The sequence below is a fragment of the Cervus canadensis genome, chromosome 3 (genome assembly GCF_019320065.1).
Source record: "Cervus canadensis isolate Bull #8, Minnesota chromosome 3, ASM1932006v1, whole genome shotgun sequence".
Classification (NCBI taxonomy): domain Eukaryota; kingdom Metazoa; phylum Chordata; class Mammalia; order Artiodactyla; family Cervidae; genus Cervus; species Cervus canadensis.
The window spans coordinates 99,149,102-99,172,198 of NC_057388.1; the positions used below are offsets into that span (position 1 = coordinate 99,149,102).

General features: G+C 48.6%; 1 protein-coding gene across 2 annotated transcripts in view; it reads left to right on the plus strand.

Annotated features, from left to right (window-relative positions):
- TMEM178B (transmembrane protein 178B) overlaps nt 1-21,279 on the plus strand; it is a 398,699-nt gene extending 377,420 nt beyond the window's left edge. The window contains exons 4-5 of one of the 2 annotated variants that reach the window (XR_006268618.1): nt 11,019-12,074; nt 12,373-21,279. Coding sequence is in view for 1 of the 2 variants with exons in the window: in XM_043463892.1 (XP_043319827.1) it covers nt 11,019-11,269 (251 nt within the window). In the remaining variant the exon portion in view is untranslated. Of the gene's footprint in view, nt 1-11,018 lie in introns of both variants that reach the window. The other variant, XM_043463892.1, reaches the window with a different exon arrangement.
- The last annotated feature ends 1,818 nt before the right edge of the window (nt 21,280-23,097 follow it).

A 23,097-nucleotide genomic window follows, 5' to 3' on the forward strand; every position in this document is an offset into this window, starting at 1 on the left:
TAAGTAGGCATGGACATGTGTGGGCATGCACACACACACACATACACACACTTCACCAGCCACAGAATGATTTAGGAGAAAGGAGAGTGGGAGGGCCAGCTGTGGTATCTCTTTTATTCCCTTCTGTCTTTCCAAGTCCATATTTTCACTTAAAAGTTCCGAAGCCCAGAAATCCGTTTCCTCCAGTGATAGGGATTTACTGCGCAGAGCTGTGTGCAATACAAAAGGAGACATTGCTGCCATGCCCGCTCTGGAGGCAGTTATAATGTAGCTGGACAGAGATAAAACCGGGAACAAGAGAAGGTTCCTACAGCTAATTGTCAGACTGCCTGTTCCAGACGGAAAATGCTTTAAGGATTCTGAAACAAATGTGGACTGTGCCGGGCATACTCAGAGAAGACTTCTTGGGAAATTCGGGACTTAGATTGGGCCATGAAGGAAAAGGGCCAGGATGGCTGCCAGGGCTCTGTGCAGACTGGTCAGAGGGTGGAAATGGCAGAGTCCAGTCTAGGAGATGGGACAGTGGTGCTCTGACCTTAGTCAGTTCCCATCATGGCAGTTGAACCCACTGACGCTCCCTTCCCAAGAAAGAAAAGGCTCTGTCTTGGGTGTAGAGGTCACCAGGGCCAGTGAACTTGTGATCAAATCTAACATACACCCAGAAGAATAAGTGTTTTGATGGGATGGAGTGGGAGTAAATGTCAATGCATAGATGAGGGAGACAAGATGGAGAAGAATCCACCTGATGCCCAGCAGCTATCATTTTGTATGGCTGGGTTTAGATGCCTGTTTCAGCTACCGGCTGGCCATCAAGTCTGGTAACATAGCCTTATTTTATCGCATGTGGTAGACGTTCTGTTAATAAGCCAATTATTATATACTCACCTGTTGTATCAGAGACAGAGGAGCCTGGTGGGCTAGAGTCCATAGGGTCGCAAAGAGTCGGACACGACTGAAGTGACTTAGCAGGCATGTTGTATCAGATCACACGTGCTGCCAAAACAAAAAACCACACAGTGGGTAGCTTAAACAAGAGAAATTCATTTTAACACAATTCTGGAAGCTGGAAGTCCAAGATCAAGGTCTCTGAGGCCTCTCTCCTGGCCCTGTGGACGGCCTCCCTCTTGCCGCCTCTTCCCATGGTCTTCCTTCCCTTTGTGCACATGGCTGTCTCGTGTCTCTTTGTATGTCCTAATCTCTTCTTACGAAGATTCCAGTCACACTGGCTTACACCTGGAGATGGTGCTCAGTCGTGTCCAACTCTTTTGACCCCATGGACTGGGATTTCCCAGGCCAGAAGACTGGAGTGGGTTGCCACTTCCTTCTGTATGTCATCTTCCTGACCCAGGGATCGAACCCCCGTCTCCTGCAGCTCCTGCATTGGCACAAGGATTCTTTACTACTAGTGCCGCCTGGGAAGCCCCAGATTGGCTTAGGGCCCACCCTGAGAGCCTCATTTTAATTTAATTAGCTCTTCAACAGCCCTATCTCCAAATACAGTCACATTCTGAAATATTGAGGGATTAAACCTTCAATAATTTATGAGGACACAATTCAGTCCATGACTCCTGTGTTTCCAGATTTGGTGGCCACCCTGGAGATATGGAAAAACCAAGGGATGAAACTCCAAGTAGTATTATAGGAATGTGGAAGCATTTCTTGACAGCCAATGGCAACCCAGCTGAACCAGCCAGGCCCTGGCCCTGGCGGCATGCTGTGGCACCATCATGCCCGGACAGAGACCAGCCTTGCAGCGTGCAGACACAGCCTCGGGGATACAGACACTGCTTGCCCTGGGGGTGTGGTGGCATTCACGCAGCGACTCTGCCCAGAGCAGCTGCAGAGTGTGGAGAATGATGGATGGTTCTGTCCTAACTCGGGGCCCCATCCCCTGCTGCGAGTTCTGCCTCGGAGCCTGTCACCACCCCCTGCCTCATCCCGGCAAACCCCTAAGGCACCTTGGCTGTAAAGCCCCATGTGACCTGCCTGCCGGCTGCTGCTGACGCAATGGTGTATAATTCAGCAGTGATTTATATTCCATGCAGGTCTGAGCAAAGCTATAAAGCGCTCTCGAGAGCCAAATGCTGCTGAGGTGTTTCATCTAAGCAGAGGAAGGGTTTGTGTTCATCAGCTTCCCCGGATGCAGGGCACTGTGAGAGGAGGAGGGAACCTTCTTCTGTTTGCTGATTTGCTTCTTTACGGATTTCCAGATCAGAGAAGGGTGGAAGGGGGAGGGTCTTGGGGAGGGCTCTGGCTGCTCCCTGACCTCCCTGACACACACGCCCACGAGGGCACATTGGCACAGACTGGGGTCACGACAGAGGCCCTCTGAGTGCCATAGCAACAAGGCACCCCGTGGGGGTCAGGGATACACAGACGTCACTCCATACTCTCAAGAGCAGAAAATGTCGCCCAGATGGATTTCTGGCCCTGGAAAGCTGCAGAAATTCTACTCCAGTGAAGTTTTGGGTGCAACTTGGTCACAGAAGGAATAGCTATTTGGGAAAAATGCCTGTGCACACAGTATGAGACCACCCTGCATTCCTGCGAGAACCTTCGCCAGGCCCTCGGTTTCCTAGGCAATGGCTTCTTGAATTAGTAAGAGCACTTCCGCCGCCTGGCCCGAGACTGCAATTTCAGTGCTATTTCTCCACAGGGTCCGTGGCTCTGGGGTTCCTGCTGAGGCTTCTCTGACAGTCCCTGAAGGGAGTGGAAACACGTGTTCTCCTCTCTCCTCCCGTGGATGCTAAAGCAGCAGTCGCTCAGGAGGCCCCATCCCACCCGCCTTACATACCTGCAGCCACTGCTCTGAAGTGGTCTGAACAGGGGTTGATGCCAGAACTCTGAATATCAGCTTAAAAACACCCTAGTAATCAACCTTCCAGCTGGTACTGGGTTCAAACCATTTGGGGGCTGCAGAATAAGTGCTCCCTCGTGACATTCCACAGTTGCAAGAGAATTAAGTTCCCCAAAAAAATGCTCTCCCAGCCTGGCATTTCTTAATGTGGCAACCCATCCAGAGATCCAAGTTTCTGTGCTTCAGGTGTTAGGTCTTCTGTAACTTACAAGTGAGGAGTCCCAGGTGGCGTTAGTGGTAAAGAACCCGCTTGCCAATGTAGGAGACTTAAGAGACACAGGTTCAATCCCTGGGTCAGGAAGATGCCCTGGAGGAGGGCATGGCAACCCACTCCAGTGTTCTTGCCTAGAGAATTCCATGGACAGAGGAGCCTGGTGGGCTACAGTCCATAGGGTCCCAAAGAATTGGGCATGTCTGAAGCGACTTAGCACACACATGCAACTTACAAGCGAGGATTCATGTTTGTAGTCGGTGCAGTATCACCGATGGGCCCCAGGGTGCAAGGCAGGAGGGAACCTGTCGGAAGGGTGACCACTGTGTCCCACTTAGCCCAGGTCTTTCTCATTTTAGGGCCAGAAGTCACACTTCCCAGGGACACACCCTCTACCCCACCAACTCCCAGACAAGCTGGGATGGTTTACACCCTGCTAAAGAAGAAGGCGGAGAAGGCAATGGCACCCCACTCCAGTACTCTTGCCTGGAACATCCCATGGACGGAGGAGCCTGGTAGGCTGCAGTCCATGCGGTCGCTGAGAGTCGGACACGACTGAGCGACTTTACTTTCATTTTTCACTTTCATGCATTGGAGAAGGAAATGGCAACCCACTCCAGTGTTCTTGCCTGGAGAATCCCAGGGACGGGGGAGCCTGGTGGGCTGCCATCTATGGGGTCGCACACGACTGAAGTGACTTAGCAGCAGTAGCAATAGCAGTAAGGAAGAAGGACTTTGAAAGAAAAAAAGTCAGAAACTTAAGGATTATGGAGGAAGTGCTGGGAATCTATGTATAGCCAAGCAAGAACCTGGAACATACATGTCCCCTGGGGGTTAGGACACATTATTGCATAATGTGTGATACCACAGACTATCACATAATCCTACGACTCAGTCATGTTCTGGTCGTGGTTCAAGTCGGAGGAGAGGGTGAAGTGGTCAGAAAGGATGCGGGGTCCAAGGAGAACTGGGGGAGCCCCAAGCCTAAAAAAACAAAGGAGGAAATAGGGACCTCAAGGGAGAGGGGGCCAAGCCTGGATCGAGGGGCAGCTTGGAAACTCAGAGAAGAGACAGCCTAGCAGGAAAAAGCTGTCAAACAGCCAAGAAACTAAAAGTAGGGAGAAAGTAGAATCTGGTATCTGGCAACCAGAGAGCCATTAGAGATGGCTGCACAGAGAAGGGGGTGGGTGAGAAAGCTGTACTTGGTGTTGAAACAAGGAGTTGGCCGTCTGGACATGAAAGCTGTTTCCTCTGTCTCACCCTCACTAAGCATCAGCTGTGTCTAGAGTGGGGATGCTAGGGGGAGTGGAGGCGTGATGCAGTGATCCCACCCTCTCCTCTTCCAGCCAAGTGCTGCCGGGACAGGCAGACAAGAGTGACCGGGGCTGGGCCATAGGTTGCCAGGTGACATCGTGGGTGTGATTCCTGACTACACTTCAGGTAGAGCTGGTCATCCAGGGAAGCAGATGCTGTGTGTGAATCACGAGCAAGCATTTATGTTTACAGAGGTCACTGTTAACACCCCTTGGCCCTGCCTTCCCGTTCGCAGGTGGAGTTTGCAAGGAGGGACTCTACTCTAGAGGGGTCTGGAGGACCCATCTGTGTCAGTGGGTCTTGTTAGCACCAACTCCCAGGCTGTGGGAATCTGGGGTGGTGGTGTTCATATCTAACTGGGTTCCCTGAACTCTGAGTCCAAGCGAGTGGGAGTCTTGCTGCCAAAAGGGTAATTAGATTTCACTTCTTCTTCTGAGTAGCTACAACTGACCAGTTAGGGTCGGCTGCCCGGAGGGCATGGCTGAGTAGGAGTCTGAGGCCCCTTCCAGAACCAGCAGGAGTGAGGGTTGAGATTGATTAGCTATTTCTGCCAAAGGCAGGACTTGAAACTAATAGAAGGGCCATTGAACTTTGCTGTCCAAAGCACAGTTCCTATAATGACAGACCTTACAGGCCCCTTGTGAATGGACAAAGCTAGTGCTTTTCAAAAATGTTTAGATCAAATGAAACTTCACATGGAAACAGATCAGAGCAGGGCTTGTCCTGGCCAAAGGGAGGAGAGAGGGCTAGGAGTCTTTTTTACTCCCTCTTCCTTCCCAGGGGCAGCTCCAGAGGCACCACTGTGGCACGTGGTTTGAACATCCCTGGAAGAGGGACTGCTTTAGGAGAGGACCAGGGAGGGTCTCTGAGAGGATGGCACTGGAGTTGAGATCCCAGAAGATGTCAAGAAGAAGACCATTTTAGTGAGAGAACAGCAAGGGCAAAGGCCCTGGGGTGACGACAGGTTAGCCCGTTTGAGCCACAGAATGTTCTCTCGTGTGACTGGCGTACAGGGTGTCTGGGGGTCAAGCTGAGAGATGAGGTCAAGTAGGTAGGAAGCATCTACCCAGGTGAGGCCATACAGGCAGGTTAAAGAGGTGGGCTTTACATTTTTTCACATATAGCTGGAAGAAGAAGGTGGAGCATCACTGACCCGCTACAGAGGTTCTGTGGGAAGTGATGAAAGCCTGTCCAGGATGACGGCAGTGAGCATTTCAGAAGTCAGAGGTATGATGGGAATGGGGTGCAGACATGTCTTCTCAACTCAGGCTTAGAGACCAGGTCCCTGCGGCACTGGGACTAAAGGAAGGATGCTCTCCAGGCCAGGTGAGAACCCCCTTCTGTTTATTGCCTGCAGACACCCTGCTCCTTTTTCAAGACTCTGCTTCCTCTGGGAAACCTCCCTTGGCCCCACATAGTTGTCTCTTACCATTTACTTCTGGGTATTATTCCTTCTTTTCCTAAAGATGACTCGATATAGGAGGGACCTTCTAGCTATCTGCTCCAGCTCCCTGATTTACCAATGAGGGTACCAACTGTTCAGAGCGGATGCTAAACTCAGGCCTTTTAATCCCCCGTCTGGTGCTATTTCCACTTCATCCTCAGCTTTTCATTTGTCTGTCTCCTATCCCCAATGAGATTATAAGGTGGTTTTTTTTCATCTTTTTATTTTAGATTTAATTAAAAATTCTCAAGAACAGCGATCCTATCTTATTCTCCCTTTTATCCCTCTAACATCTAGCATAATGCTTAGTACAAACAGAGAAGTTCAACAGATGTTTGCTGATCGGCTGTCGGGCACACCATGGGGCCCGCAGCCACAGGAATGTTCCCCTCCTTCCACCCCATCGCAGCTAACCTGCCTCCCCCGGGCTTGACGTCTCTGAGGTCTGGCAGCCGCGTTTCTGCTGTCCCTCCTTGCCTGGCCAGTGTCGCAGCCAGCTCTGGGCACACAGTGGAGCCTTGCTCCCAAGGGAAGGGCTTGGCTAGTTCTTTTCACTTAATTGGTAACTGTGACTATAATTAGTCTTAAAGTCTAATTAGAATTAGGCTCAAACCCCAAGACATGGGGGACATTATTGAGAAGATGTGACCACGCATTAGAACATTTGCCTTTCTTGGATCCTCACTAATCAGTCAGTAAGTGCTCCCGAGAAATAAAATAACCCAGTCTATAGCCTGCTCCTTGTGAAACAAGGAAGGTCTCATTACTTACCCAAAGCACCACTGTACTTGGGGTGAATGGAAAGATGCTGTGATCCCCAGTGCTGTAATATCTGTGTGTGTGTGTGTGTGTGTGTGTGAGTTGCTCAGTCGTGTCCAACTCTTTGCGACCCCATGGACTGCAGCCCGCCAGGCTCCTCTGTCCATGAGATTCTCCAGGCAAGAACACTGGCGTGGGTTGCCATTCTCTTCTCCAGGGGATCTTGCCCACCCAGTGATCAAACCCGGGTCTCCTGCATTGCAGGCAGATTCTTTACCGTCTGAGCCACCAGGGAAGCACTCGCCCTTTATTTGAGGTGTTTCCTAACAGAGACATTTAGAATCTCTATGAGTTCCCCAGAGAAGCCCAGGGAGTTGGTGGTGGCGGCGGCAGGAGGTGGAGGGAATTCTGTACCCCACCCTCCCCAGTGGGTTGCCAGTCCACAGGTCTGAAAGTTGGACTCATCACCTTAGGACACTGGGTCAGGCAGGTCCTTGCCCATCTGGGCCTGTTAGCCCACACACACTCTGGAACTCCATCAAAGTACATCATTAGCTCAGCTATCAGAATAGCAGTGGCAACATGTCCTGCATTGAGTTCATTAACCGAGGACCCACCAGGTGCCTACATGGGTGTATTTCCAGTTACTAACGCACATTTTTCAAAACTTGAATTTAGAAGTGCAGAAGCATATAAAAATATAAATCCTCACCCAGAATGAAATCCTCACTCATGTCTGTGGGGACTGACAGATCCTTCCCCACCTCTTCCCATTTTGTCACACAGGACTTCTCCATAGGTTGCACAGATGACCTGCGTAATGGGCCATCTTGAGTGAGAGCCCGCAGAGTTTTTTCCCACCTATGGGAATATTGACAAGAGATAGAAAACCACAGAAATTTTTAAAAGTTGCCAAGTCACAGAACAACTGAAATGATGTGAAGGCAGGAAGATACCCCAACTAATCCTATTAACACAACAGTAAGATGTATGTTATCAACAAGATGGGCCATGTCCAATTGGTAGGTAATTAGGTCCATGTGGTAATTAAGTGATTAGGTTTTGATTTATCAACCACATTCTTTCTGTCCTGCCCACTCTGCTTGCAGTTGTTGTTGTTAAATTGCTAAGTCATGTCTGTCTCTTTGCAATTCTATGGACTGCAGCACGCCAGGCTCCTCTGTTCTCCTGTATCTCCTGGAGCTTGCTCAAACTCGTATCCATTGAGTTGGTGATGCCATCCAACCATCTCATCCTCTGTCATCCCCTTCTCCTCCTGCCTTCAATATTTCCCAGCATCAGGGTCTTTTCCAATGAGTTGGCTCTTCACATGAGGAGAGCAAAGTTTTGGAGCTTCAGCATTGGTCCTTCCAATGAATATTCAGGGTTGATTTCTTTTAGGATGGACTGGTTTGATCTCCTTGCAGTCCAAGGGATTCTCGAGTCTTTTTCAGCACCACAATTCAAAAGCATCAATTCTTTGGTGCTCAGTTTTCTTTATAGTCCAACTCTCGTATCCATACATGACTACTGGAAAAACCATAGCTTTGACTATACAGACCTTTGTTGGCAAAGTAATGTCTCTGCTTTTTAATATGCTGTCTAGTTTTGTCATAGCTTTTCTTCCAAGGAGCTAGCATCTTTTAATTTCATGTCTGTGGTTACAATCTACAGTGATTTTGGAGCCCAAGAAAACAAAATCTGCCATAGTTTCCACTTTTCCACCCATGTATTTGCCATGAAGTAATGGAACTAGATGTCATGATCTTAACTTTTTGAATGTTGAGTTTTAAGCCAGCTGTTTCACTCTCCTTTCACCTTCATCAAGAGACTCTTTAGTTCCTCTTTGCCTTCTGCCATTAGAGTGGTATCATCTGCAAATCTGAGGTTGTTGATATTTCTCCCAGCAATCCTGATTCCAGCTTGTGATACATCCAGCCCAGCATTTTGAATGATGTACCCCACATATACGTTAAATAACCAGAGTGACAATATATAACATTGACATACTCCTTTCCCAATTTTGAACCAGTCCGTTGTTTCATTTCCAGTTCTAACTGTTGCTTGACCTGCATACAGATTTCTCAGGAGGCAGGTAAGGTGGTCTGGTATTCCCATTTCTGCTTGTAGAACACCCTTAAAATAGTGTCCCTCAAGTTTTATCAGCTATTGGCAACTTGCGAAGATCATAAGGTCAAGATCAATTTTCTTGAGGTTGACCTTCTCTCCCAGAACAGATCACTGGACTTAATCAGGAGGACTGTGCCCCGTTTGATGAGAAGAACTGTCTCCCTTTTGTAAAGTATCCTGTGTAGGTACAGTTCATAGAGAGCTCTTGGGTGACTTCAGTCACATCCAGAGCTTCGATTTACAAGATGTTGACTCAGTCCACGTCTCTAGCTCAGAAATTTCTACCAGGCTCCAAACCCGTGGTCCCAAGTGCCGCTCAGATTTGAACTCAGCATGCACATGCACGTACACACATGCACGCATGCTGTCTCTCTCTCTCCCCCTCTTCCTGTCCTAAATCTAAACTTTAGTAAACAATATCATGCACACCAGGTTTCTAAACCCAAGGAGGCCTCCAGGTTTTGTTGAAATTTGGATTCTTGAAAACTGGTGTCAAAATGGAGCATTCTCCAGCTCTGGCTCTCCCAGCCCGTCACCGTCTCCTTCCCTCATCCCCCCTGTTTCTTCCCTCACCTGGATTCATGTCTCAAGGTTAGACACAGAACCTCTGCCCTCACACAGGGTCTCGCTAGGCTGACCAACAGAAATCACCTGAGGGATCTTTGAAAAGGAAAGCACTCCATCCTGTCCCCCAAGATTCCGATTCACAGGGTCTGGGGTGAGACGTAATCCACTCTGGGCACCCACTTAGAATTCTGTCTGAACCCCAGGGCAGAGCAGGAGGGACCCTGGGTGCTTTATAACCCCCCAAGTTTGGGACCACTGCTCTCCCAAGGAGTGATGGTACCATACGTGTTTGTACACGATGGCTGTCGCTACACACACAAACACACCTACATGCTTCCCACACACATGATTTCATTTATGCCAAGTCCCCCCGACACATTGCTTGCAGCTGCCTCTACCAGCCGTCAGTCACTAAACCGTCCCTCAGTCCAGCCCTGCCTCCTCCTCCTTTCTCCTCTTGACATAGCAGGGTCCTCCCTAGGCCCGCTGCCTATACACGGCCCTCTGCTCTGCTCCTGACTTAGTGACCTTTGGAAACACAGATCACAGCCACTAAAGTGCTTGGGCCCCTGCAGTACTATCAACCCCACCCAGCCTTCCCAAACGTTGCGTATTTCTTTAGGCTGTTACTGTCCCGTCTGCGGCGACAGAGCAAACAAGATGCAGGGAACATCAAGAAAAGCTCTTAAACTCATTTTAGGTACATCACATCTCTGTTAGCTAAAAGTGGGCTTAGGATTCTATTTGATAACATTCTGTCTCTTGTAGCAGCTTTCTCACTGGAGGTTAATATGAGCAATGGTTTTCTTTGTTTTTGTTTTTCTTGAGTTTTTTTGGTTTGTTTGTTTTGTTTTCTGTTTGGCTGTGTCGAGTCTTAGTTGCGGCATGTGAGGTCTTTAGTTGGGGCCTATGGGATCTAGTTCCCTGACCAGGGATTGAACCCAGGCCCCCTGCATTGGGAGTGTGGAGTCTTAGCCACTGGACCACCAGAAAGGTTCCTAAGCAGTATGTTTTGTTTTTGTTTTAAGGAACACCGTGTAATAAGTTTGTGAAATACCCCTAGGTCGGACAGGTTAACTTACCTGACTGTGGATTATGCATCTTCTTGGGTGAGAAGTCACGTGCAAAGTTTCCCAGAGTTACTGCCTCTGCTTCATCGTAAAGAAGTTTTCTCCTAGGTTTGGTGTTCCATGGAAAACACTCTGGTCAATGTTGTCTTATGGGAAAAGGCTTCCAGGATTTGGACGACTGGTTGGTAAACGGATTAAAGGAAAACCCAATATCGTGTAAGATGTTGTATGTGGAAAAGAAGGGAATAAAGATGTTTTTCACTTTAAAGAAGTAGCGAACGGGGTGTTTTCTGCGTCTCCAAAGAAAGACAGTGAATTTTAAATGCTTTCGAAAAATGAGCTGAATGCTTTTCTGCTCTGCTTCACCCTACACAAACTGGCCTTTGATTTATTGTTAGGATTTTCCCAAAGGAGAAACATCCTGAGTTTGTCCAAGACTGGGCAGTTATTGGAGCATGAGGCAGCCTTGATACTATTCCCCTCTCCGTGAATGTTTCCAAATGTTGATCTCATTAGCAGGTTACCCTTAACCTGCATCTTTTCATTTTTCTTATTCAAGAAACTAAAAAAGTGTAATAAACCTCCCTTCTCTCTCTCTTCCTCTCCTTTCCCTCGCCTTCTCCGCTGCCCCCTACCCCCCCCCCCGTGTCTCCCCTCCCCTTCCAGGAACTTTCTGCATCATCTCACTGTGCACCTGTGTGGCCGGGATCAACTTTGAGCTGTCACGTTATCCCCGCTACCTGTACGGACTCCCCGACGACATCAGCCATGGCTACGGATGGTCCATGTTCTGTGCATGGGGGGGCCTGGGCCTCACGCTGATCTCGGGATTCTTCTGTACCTTGGCCCCTTCTGTCCAACCTGTCCCGAGGACCAACTGCCCCAAATCCAGACCCGAGAACGGGACAGTGTGCTAAAACAACAAGCCCATACTCACACACACACACACACATATATATATATAAATATATATATAATATACATATATATGACAAAACTCAATCAAGACAATGCCAGTGCCAAGGCAGAGTGGGGGTCGGCTCAGGCACCCACATCTCGCCGGACTCTGTGTCACCTCATCACCGAGATGGGGGACGGCGTTCCCCTCACGTGGCTCTTCCATTGATTTGTAACTTCTGACTCCGTGGTTTCTTGAGGACAGCGTGAGCATCACCCCTCAAAGACAGGGTCCCAATTCCCACCACTCACAAGGATGGGGGCATGGGGGGAGGGGGCTGGGAAGAGACGGTGCCTGTGGTCCAGGGTGGCACAGGTGTAGACAAGAAAATGCCATCCCCTGAGCCGACAGGAGGGGACACCACCCCAACCCCGATCATATCGCAGAGAAACAGCGCCCTTAGTTCATAGAATGTAACCAGATCTTCGAGGCCATTTCCAGAACCGTTTTCTTCTCCTGCTCTTCCCGTTCTGATTTCCTTCCTGGCCGACCAGCGACACACCAGAAAGTGGACGAGAAAACCCACCGAGAAGGAAGTTTTCTCTCTGCTGCCAAACTTTTGGATGAAGTTCCGGAGGTGGGAAGGGGGAGAGAACGCCGTGCTGAGAGGCAAGACCCACGTCAATGAAAGGACACTTCTGTGGATGCTCAGAAAGCCCAGTCTCACCTTCGAGCTGCCTTACACCCAGTTAAACAAGAGGCCGCCCTGCCCCAAACCCAACCTGCACTCCCTGGGCATATCGGAGCCTTGGAGTAACCCTCTGGTGTGTGTGTGTGTGTGTGTGTGCGTGCACGTGTGCATGTATGTGTGCAACAACTTTGGATGGTTTCCTTTTTTTTCTTTTCACCTTTTAAAAATACTACTGGATCATGACTGTTGTCTATCATTTGTGGTGGTTTCATGGCCCAGGATGGAGGCCTCAGGAACTAGGAAGCATCACGAGGGTGGGCCTCTGTGGGTGCCAGTTCTGCAGCTTGACATCCCTGCTGTGTGTGTGTGCCTCTGTGTTTGCTGAGTGTGGGGTTTCGGTCATTTGTGTTGCATTTTTCTATTATTTTTAGTGCGGCTGAAATTCCCTGAGGGCAGAACCAAGAACATAAGCCCTGGGCAGAGGACCTGCGGTGCTGCACATCCCAGGCCTGGGACGCCACGGGACTCGGCGCCCTAACTTTGGGAGTTCAAGACACATCTGGGCACACAAGCCATGAGTGAAGAAGGGAGCGCGGATCAAGAGGGAGAAGGGGAGTGGCCTCAGTTACTGCTGGATAAAGTCCGAACACCAAACGAGACCTTTCCCTTCCCATCACGGAAGCTGTCCTTTGTCACTGGACATCCACCCCTTTCCTAGGGGTGACCTTTGTACAGACGAGAGAAAATGGGTCCCATGCAGAGAGAGCCACCATGTCCCATGGGCTCCAATTTGTATGATATTGTGTAAATTCACGGAGAACTCTTGACTCTTGCCATCTTTGTCCTTTCCCTCTTGATATTCAAGGCCATGAATCCCAAAATTGCCATCGTGGTGGCTAGCATCCAAGCAGAGGTGGCCTTGATCCAGCCCGGTGTCCCAGGCTCGGTTGAGCATGTTGGCACTGCAGGTGTTGGCGAGCTGTGATGTCGGCCGGAGGGTTGTGAAAGCTGTGGGGACGGGATCTGCTGGCAGGAGTGGGCAACAGCAGCCAGCGGTCATGTCAGGGACCCCGCAGGGGCCGAGCAGCCCTGGGAGGCAAAGTGAATTCCCCGAGCTGTCCAGACATGGGTCTACCGCGTAGCGGAGGATTCAGTTGCTTCATAACTGAATGTGCTCTGGGCACTTTGCCTCCCACTCAGCAGCCTTCCCCCCTAGCCGGGCCCTCTGTTTCATTTCCCTGTCTTCTGCCCCATCTCCCCTCGGGCTCCCGCCTTTCCCCACCTATGAAACCATCTCCCTTCTCACTCTTCCACCCACCAGGCTCCAAGTCCTGCCTTTCTCCTCATCTGCTCTTTTTGACTGTGTGTGGATGTGTGTGTGCAATTCACGTCCAAATAGGGCATCTGATGTGCGTGGATGGATGTGAGTGTGGGTATTTGTGTGTCTGTATCTCTGGTGCATTTTGTGTACATTTGTGTCAATGCACACCTGGATGCAGATCTGGGTGTACTACTCAAGACTTCCTTGCTAGCGACACGGGTCAGCTTCTGCACAAAGGCTCACGTGTGAGTGCCCTGTGTGTGGGGTGCTGGGGGACGACCGGGCAGGAAATGCTGTTAGCTCCCAATTGTACTTCTAAGGATGACTTTTAAAACAGAGGATTTATTCTATGAGAAAGGAGAAAATTTTCAGGAGAACCCAGTGTTTCAATTGTTTAGGGAATTTTTAAAGAATAATTTTCTTTGAAAAGTTCAATTTCCTGCTTCAGGGGAAAGGCATACTTGGGCTTGAGGAACAGTAAGGGGAAGTATCTCAGATTGAGAGACCTGTGCCTCGCTTCCAGGCATCTGGACTGGGCTCCACCCGGCAGGGAGAGGTGGATGTCCACCAGCATCCGTTTGGGGCAGAGGGCTTGTCTGTGACCAGATCCGAATTTCAGCTAGTTTCTAGTTGTGGGAAAATGGAGTAAGAAATTCCAAACAGGGCAATGTGTAATCAGTCACTTAAATTCTTCTTAAGTAACTTTTCTTAAGGAACCAGTACTGTTCATCAACCTGTGATTTATACCCTTTTATAAAAAATCCTGTGCTTGCCATAAATAGATCATCCACTCTCTCCAACTGCTCATCTTTATTGTTGTTACTGTTGAGTTGCTAAGTGGTGTCCGACTCTTTGTGACCCCGTGGACTGCAGCACGCCAGGCTTCCCTGTCCTTCACTGTCTCCCAGAGTTTGCTCAAACTCATGTCCATTGAGTCGGTGATGCCATCCAACCATCTCATCCTCTGTTTTCCCCTTCTCCTCCTGCCCTCAATCTTTCCCAGCATTAGGGTCTTTTCCAATGAGTCGGCTCTTCGCATCAGGTCATCTTTATAACAGACCTTTAACACAATCTTCTGCATCCCTTTGAAATGTCCCTAAAATGTTAGGAGAACTCAAAGAAGGAAACCACCTGGGCTCAGCTCACCATTAGCAGAGCAGGAGCTTGGACCTGCCTTTTTGGTCAGAAAGGTACAGATGCACACACTCTGGGTCTGGGTCTGCTCAGAGCCAGGTAAGGCCTGGCCACACAGACAGGATGGAAGCTCTGGGCAGATGGCCAGTCCTGGCTGTGGGAGAACCGCTCTGGTGACCTCGATCCTTCCAGCACAGGGACTTGATCCCAGATAAGGACGTGCCACCCCAAGCCCCTACTGAAGCTGTCGTGCTGTGAGGGCTGAGGAAGAAGACCAGGAAGAGAGGAAGGAGGAGGCTCAGTCTGTGAGCCTCTGTTGCTCAGACCCTGCTCACGCCAGGTCAGAGTAGGACCCAACCCTCTGGTGAGATTCACGGTCAGCAGCCTTACCCACCAGCCCACACCCCAGGTCAAGGTCAAATTCCCTACAGATATATAGACAAAGCCTATACTGTTTATGTGTTCTGAGCTCCATGCAAGTAGACCTTGAGCCCAGGGCCTATTTCTGCTTTTATTCCTTGCCCTATGACCCTTAGGATTCAGGAAAGTGGGGTGCCTGCCTGGAAAGAGGTTCTATTTCTTTCTCTCCCCATCTTGAGAGTTTTGGCTTCTTCTTCTGTTTGATTCCTTTCTCCCTACTCACTTCCACTGTCCCTCTACATCAACTTCAGTCAACTAAAATAATTAAGGAATTTGTCTTCAGACAGGCTCATATGCTCCAAACAGCACCCCCCTCATTCCTTGTTTGTTGGGGCTGTAGGTTCCATGAGTTCTGTGTTTCCCTGGCATCAGAGTGTAAGAAAATTTCAAGTGTGCCTGTTCCAGCTTCAATCCTCCTACAAGCCCCAGCCTTTTAAGAACTAGACCTTTTTCATTTCAGGGATCACAAAGTCACAAAGACTCAATGACTCCACCATATCAACACAAAGCCTTCCTGCTTCACATGTCCATATGTGGCACCCTGGGCCTTGGTGCCTTTGGGGTATATTCTCTGGTTGGGAGTGAGCAGTTCCTCCTAGCAATGCTTGCCTTTCCTTTGATGAGGGAAGAAGGTGCCCTGAGACTCTGCGTCTGGGCTGTACATCTTAGTATTCATCCACAATCACGGTGAGAGGTCCAAGATGAAAGAACTTCATGTAGTTGTCCTGATTTAGTGGGAGGATGGGCTGCTTAGGGCTCCAAAGCTGCCCACCTGAGTCAGATTCAGGGACATGAAATCAAGTACATCAGCCAGAGGTGTTTAAGATGGACTCATCACCTGGATGAGAGCATTCAGTTCGGTTCAGTCATTCGGTAGTGTCCGACTCTTTGTGACTCCATGAACTGCAGCACGCCAGGCTTCCCTGTCCATCACCAACTCCCGGAGCTTGCTCAAACTCATGTCCATCAAGTCGGTGATGAGAGCATTAGTGAACTGATTATCAAGTGTCTGGGAGGGAAGGAGTGGGAAGAGGTACACTCTGGTCATCTTTGGTGTGATTTGTGAGGGATATGTGCTTGCTTCTCCTAACTAAACAGAAGCCATTCTTCAAAGTATGTTCCCTCTGCTCCAGGGACCAGTCTTTCCCAGGGACTCATTCGGCCCTTTCCAGGGTGGAATGATGAGCCATGAGGTGATTAGACCACAGATAGAAGTAGTTGGCACATAACAGCTGGGTTGGCTTCTGTGCTGTCTTCCAGCACAGTAACAGTAAGGGGACAGAGTTTTAAACCAGCCCCCCTCAACTGATGGTCACAGAAGCTCTGGGTATCCCTCAGCACAGCCAGCATGGTGGGCTGGGTTTGCCCTCTTTCCATGGGGCAAAATATTTCTTACACATTGTTAGTTCTTAGACTCCATTGTTATTGGCTATTTGACTTTTTTTTCTTCCTGAATAACACCCATTGTAGAAAATTAGAAAAATAAAATACAAAAGAAAAAGTCCTAGAATGTTGTTCATAATTCCATGTCTGTGAGACATCATAATGGCTGTAGCCCCGATACCTGCCTCACCGGTGGTGTCTCTGGGTTGGCAGCTGGGCCCTGGGGTGCAGCCCGGGAGTGCAGAACCATACTGGTGTGTGTGGAGTTGAGGGCTTCCCTAGTGGCTCAGAAGGTCAAGAATCTGCCTACAATGCAGGAGACCCAGGTTTGATCCCTGGGTCTGGAAGTTCCCCTGGAGAAGGGAATGGCAACCCACTCCAGTATCCTTGCCTGGAGACTTCCATGGACAGAGAGCCTGGTGGGATACAGTCCGTGGGGTCATATGGAGTTGAGCCTGTGTTCAAGGCAGTGAATGCACAGGGCTCTGAGCCCCCAGAGGTAGCAAACAGGCCTTAGAAGTGGTTCAGTGCCAGAGCTGAGGGGCAGTGTAGAACAGAGCTAAAACATCCCTACTTTGTGATTTCTTTCTGCTGCTGCTTTTTTTTTTTTTCCTGTTTCTTTTCTTTTGGAGTGCCATCTCAATCTAATGATAGATCTAAGAGTACTGAAGCCAGAGTAACTCGCTAATTCAGCTATAGTTGTATAATGCAGTTGCTGTCCATCTCATTTCAGTTCCGCGCTGAAATGATTGGTGACTCTGGGCACTGTGTATTCTCCATACTTGAACTTCCTCATCCACAAAATGAGGATAGTGCTAACACTTTACCTCATGGTATATTAAGGGTAACCAAGAAACTACAAAGTGATTTGCAAACCAGAAGTGTCATATAAATTATACACTGTTCAGATTCTCCTGCAGCAGTCAAGCCCCCACTGAATGGGATTCTTCCATGCGTTTTCTGAGCTTCACTGCAGAAAGGATAACCTAGAATGAGACGACCCGCTGCTGAATAGGAAGTTCTATCCCACTTAAGCATGCGGATTTTATTCCGTCATCCAGGTTCCTCAGAGAAGTCGGCTCCTTAATTTACCCACTCTCAGGCTTCCTTCCTTTTATCCAAAGTCAATTTTGCCAAGAGCACTCTTACTCCCTCTTTGTTATTCCCAGAGGAGATGAAATAAGTAAACCATATGTAGAAAATAGCATAAATGAGCTAAAACGGTTAACTGTTAACCAAGACACATATTCAATGCCTTATTTATTTTATTTTATTTTTACCATTCTCCTAGCATTAATAATTCTCACTGTTCTTGCCCAAGGGGTTGGGAACACATCAGATTTCTGAAACATTCTAATGGTCTTTTAAGTTGAAGATGGGAATGAGTGTTAAGCCACTGGGATCTTCTTTCTCCGGTCAGTTGGTGAAGAAGATGGCTTTGTCAGAAGCACATGGGTTCTTATAGGTTCTTATGATGCATTCACTGGGAGTTGTTCTGGGCGCGATCCTGTTGGGGGAAAACTCAATCCTAGGTTCTAAACAAGGAAAGATTGCATTTCCCAAAGGGTCAGCATGCTTTCTGCTTTGCAGGGGATCAGCTTACAGTGTTACGATGAGACCTGCTCTAAGGGAAAGCTGAGTCGTTCATTGCTCCCAGTGTGGTTGGAGCCCAGCCAGGGATGGAGGAACCACCCAACCGCAGGGGGTGTGTGTTCACCACTGAGAAACAGAAAACTGGGTATCAGCACGGGGGTCCCACAGCTGTGACTCAAACCTGGCCTCACTCTGCTAGACACCAACCTCAGCAATTGCAACCCCTGCCCTTCACTTCCCAGGACTGGGTGTTCGCTCCTCGGGGACCTCTGTGTCCCTCTGTCCTCTCCTGGCTATGCGTTTGCCTTCCTCTCTGGGTCACCGTAGACCTTTTCTGGCCTGAGTGTATCAGTGTGTCTGTATCGCTGTGACTATAAACCTGCCTTTCACATACAGAGCTTTCATAACTCCTCCTCCTCTTTCCCCATCTCCACCCATGGTGTGACTGTTTCACTATTCCAGACTATCTGTAAAAATGTACAAATAAAAATGGAAACTGAAAATAGCGGGGAGGGAATTGAGACCAGACAAATGCGTTGCTGTAGCCCTCAGTTTTCTGAGGACTTATGTGGACTGCCCGGAAACCCCGACTCTGGGTGGGATTCCAAGGCAGGGAAGCCATTGGCCCAGGAGGTTGTTTTTGTTTCCTGGTTGTTGCTCTGACAGTCACAAGTGTCTACTTGGAACTCTCTGTTTGAAAGGTTTTGGCCTTTCAAGTGAAATGTATTTTCTGAAAAGTAGAAGCAAGTCATCCAAGTGTGAAGGTGAAGGTTATTGCGAAGGTCAACAGGGAGACCCGATCCGGGGGTGGTATCAATCGCTTTGTCACTGGCTCGCTCGGGGCCTTGGGCGAATCTTGTTACCTCACCGTTGTCTCTGCGTCCCCTCAGCCAAACAGGGGGGCTTCCAGGGCTCCTGGAGCGCCCAGTCACCTTGGCCGTCCTGCTGCTATCTTGGGAGAGGCTTCGAACCCGTGCTGGAGCGCGCTTACCGTGGGAGGTACATTCGAGAGTCCCTCCTTGCTGCTCTCACCCCACGCTTTCACTCCTCGGAAAGTAACCTCAAGCTAACAGCCAGTTTGTGCTCAGAGTCCAAAGCCTTTTATCTACCTTTTCATTCTCAGATGCCTTTCCGCCCACTTTGACGATCTCATTTTACTATCGTTACTGACGGAGCGCTGTCAGTAGGAGGAAGAGTCTCAAAGGAGATGATGTGTGTGAATTGCTTTGTAATCTATGACTTACTCTACCAACCTGGCGGGTACTGTCGGAAGGAGGGGGTCTGGCTAAGGATGCGATCGAATCAGAATGATGAAAGCCTTGGTGGGAGGGGAGGGGAGAGGTGGTGGGCAGCAGAGTTGGCGTGGTGGTAGAGGTAAGATAAAGAAAACTTTTGGAGGAGCAGGTGGCAGAATCACAGGGCATCCTCAGCATGGCAGCAGAGAAGGATCCCCAGAAGGCTGGGCACCCTGAAGAAGAAGTAGGAAAGAGGAACATGGGCAGGTAATCCTGTAATACAAAGAGCTGCCTTCCCCTAGGACTGAGAAGACTAGCTGCTCCAGGAGTGGGATTCACACCAAGCTTGGCCAGTGACCTAACCCTTCCTCCTCCGTGATACTATCAATCCAAACCTTTCTGCTCTCTGATGGTCCACAGTGACCATCTCTGGGGGCAGTGCTGTCCAGCAGATAAAATACAATGCAAGCACCACACGCCATCTTAAATATCCTAGTGGCCCCATTTTTAAAAGTCTGAAGAAACAGGTGGATTAATTTTAGTACCTGTTTTAACCCAACATATCAAAAAAAAAAGTATCATTTCAACATGGAATCAAAAAGTATCATTTCAACATGGACTCAGTATAAAAATTACTGAGCTATTTGATGTTCTTTATTTTTTATTTTTTCCCAAATGAAGTCTTCAAAATTCAATGTGAATTTTGCTGTTAGAAAACACATCAGTTTGGATCAGCTACATTTCCAGGGCTCAGTAACCCCACGAGGCCACCGGCTACCATATATAAGACAGCAAAGATTTAGACTCTTGGTTAGGAGTTGGAATCCCCCCTCACCTGTGAGTCACTCAGATCTCATGGCTAGTAGGCTGGAGATCCATGTTGGCCCTGCGTAGAAAGCCCAGGAGCAATGTCCAGGCTGCCATCCTGGCCAAGGAGAGGACCACTGCTTGTCAAACACGTCACATCTGGCCCAGAGGGTCGGTGCTGCCCCTGGACACAGCCCCAAGTTCTAGAAGCCACCAAGCAAGTCACTTTTTTCAGCTATAGGAACTCTAGCTTATGCTTTATCTAGACGCCCTTTATCTGAGGGTGGAGAGAGGGCCAGACGGATCTTGTCTTTGTCAGGGACAGAGGTCTCCACAACCTCTTGTCACCTGGTCCAGTCACCTGCCAATAGCATCTCACCAACATTCAGAGCTGTTTTCTCAACCCCTAACTTTCCTTAAATGCTAAAAGAGCAGTGAAAAGAGCAGTGGCCACAGGCGGGCTGGGTCTCCTAGGAGGCGGCAATGACAGGCTCTGTCCCTTACACTGGGACTCGGGGTCCACTGTTGCCCACCTCTCTTTCCTGCCTGGAGGCCTTCCTTAGATTTGAAGAAACCTCTTTGGGGATGGAGACAAGAAGTGAGATCTTTGTGCTGAGTACAGAATAAAATGCAAGCAAACAACCCCTGGGCGTTCTCAAAGCATTTTGAAGAGTCAATATGACATGGTTGGGTTCATTTAAAATACCATGTTCTGAGCAAAAGAGAATGAGCTGATTCGGTGAGTATGTTTTATATATGGTCATTAGACAGGGACCATAGCCGACAAAACTCTCGAAACACCTGGAGTGTTTATGGTCCACCAGATTATTGCTCAGTCAATAGACATTGATTTACCTTTAATTTGCATAGTGCTTTCTGATTGGTTAGACAAGGTGTGATGTGTTCTGCAGGAGTCCAACATCACCTCTGCCCTTGGAGGTAGCAATTCCTGTGGTTATTGGTGCTAAAATAAGATTAAATATTATGTTCATTTGTTCTGATACGATGTGAATACGTGTTGTTTAATCTTAACAAGAATGCTACATCTTATCAGATCTATTGTACTGTCTGTTCCTTCTCATAGTTAATTAATTACAGGAAAGGTGATCCAAACCAGATCTCGAAACTATTGTGCTATTCTGAGAGGTGAATTTAACAGGGACGTGGGAGGGGCGGGATGAAAAGGGAAATTGCCAGGTTCCTGTGACTTTGCAAGAACTGAGGAAGCAGAGAGCATTTGGGGACTTCTGACACTGACTGCATCTTGCAATTTTCTTTTTCGAATTTGGCAGAAATACTGTATTTCCATCGGTCGAAGAAAAAAAAGTGTCTGGTAATTAATTAAATGACTTGTTCATGGAAAAAATAAAAATAAATAACCTGTCAGTTGTGGAATGTAAACTGATTAAACAATTAAATAAAGAAGATCATGTTGTGTGTTTTAAGTGATTGTGTCTGCTTGGGGAAGAGGGATTGAACCCGTGCTCTTGGATGGTAAATGATAGTTCTCCCTCAGGTGTTGTACGGGGGAAAAAAATTGAATGACTCATGTAGGTAACAGACTGAAAACTGTAATCCTGAAGGAAATAGACAGTGAACATTTCAAGCACGTGTAAGCCAAAGGCACATGATTTTCACATTGGGGGTTGGGGCATGGGGAGGGATTCAGAGAAAAACCAGGAAACTATTGTTCTTTTTCTCCTAGTGTTGACATTCATAACATTTTTTTAAAGGCTTTATAAGATGCTCAAATTACTGGTTACATTCTAACTTGCCATCCTATTTCTTAGCTTAGTAAGGAGAGAAATTATTCTTAACAGTCTTCATCATCCCTACCCCCACCTTAGAATTCCAGTTCTTTTCCACCCATGTGCCTTTTAAATGTTTCTAGCTCACTGCTGGGGAGGAAACCTTCCCTAGATGCTGGGAGGCTGGAGGTGATGGGAGGCAGGCGCTTTTTAAGAATAAAGTCAGTCAGTATCTTGAGTTTTAAGCCAGAGTAACTAGCTCTGTCTGGTACAAGTGGAAAAGCCATTTACTGAAAAGACATGAGTAGCTGGAAGCCCACAGTGCAGGCAGGAAGAGATGAGCAGCTGGTTGGCCATGATCATACCCATTCCAATCTGAACTCAACACCACAGCTGGCTGATTGCTGCTATTACCCTGGAGACCGGAGATGGCTGGGCTGCCTCTGTCACCGGGGTGAATCCCCAGGTACCCGCTTCTTCCAGGTGGAGGCAGCATCTGAGGGGACCAGGAAAACAGGTTCTAGAGCCCTTAGCTTCCCTCTTGGTTGATGAGCCCTGCCTTCCAGCAAGAGTCATAGAGGAGACAGTTCCCCAACCCCAGGAAGAGGTGTAGATGCTGAGCACCAAAAAGGGGAAATGTCCATTAAAGTTGGGATATCTGAGCAAGAGGAAGGATCCGTGAATAAGAGGCATGTTGCTGTGTCTTTGTATGGTGCGTCTGAACAGTGTCCAGTGGCTCTGTGTATAATCTCATGACAGTGATGAGCACCACGGCTGGCAGCCTCTGCTGATAGACATGTACAGTGTTAGGCATGGTATGGGGCTTCCCAGGTGGCGCTAGTGGTAAAGAACCTGCCTCCCAATGGAGAAGATGTAAGAGAGGTGGGTTGGATCCCTGGGTCGGTAAGATCCCCTAGAGGAGGGCACAGCAATCCATTCCAGTATTCTTGGCTGGAGAATTCCATGGACAGAGGAGGCTGGCAGGCTACAGTCCATGGGGTCACACAGAATCGGACATGACCGAGCGACTAAGCACATATGCACAGGCATTGTACAAAAAGACCTGCCTAGATTTAGGCACTAATATAATCAGTGTCTGGTGAGTGTTATCCAACACTCCCAAGCAGTTCTCCACGTCTCCGAGGGTACCGATCAGATGCCCTACGGTTTGACTCAGTTCTGACACCATCTACCTAGAGACAGTGTCACATCTCACAGGTTAAGGGCTCAGTCCCGCAAGATTGTCCCCGCTTTGGACACCAGTCAGAAGTCCAGGTTGTCACCTGTGCTTTTGATTGACTGGCTTTAAATGGGAGGTTTCCTCCTTGAGTTCAATTAATTTGCTAGAGCAGCTCATGGGACTCAGGAAAATAATTTACTTACTAGATGAAGGGTTTATTAGGAAAGAATTTAACTCAGGAACAGACAGGTGGGAGAGACGCAGAGGGCCCGGGATGGGGATCGAGGTGCAGAGCTTCTGTGTCCTCTGCAGCCGGCAGAATCTCCCAGAATCTC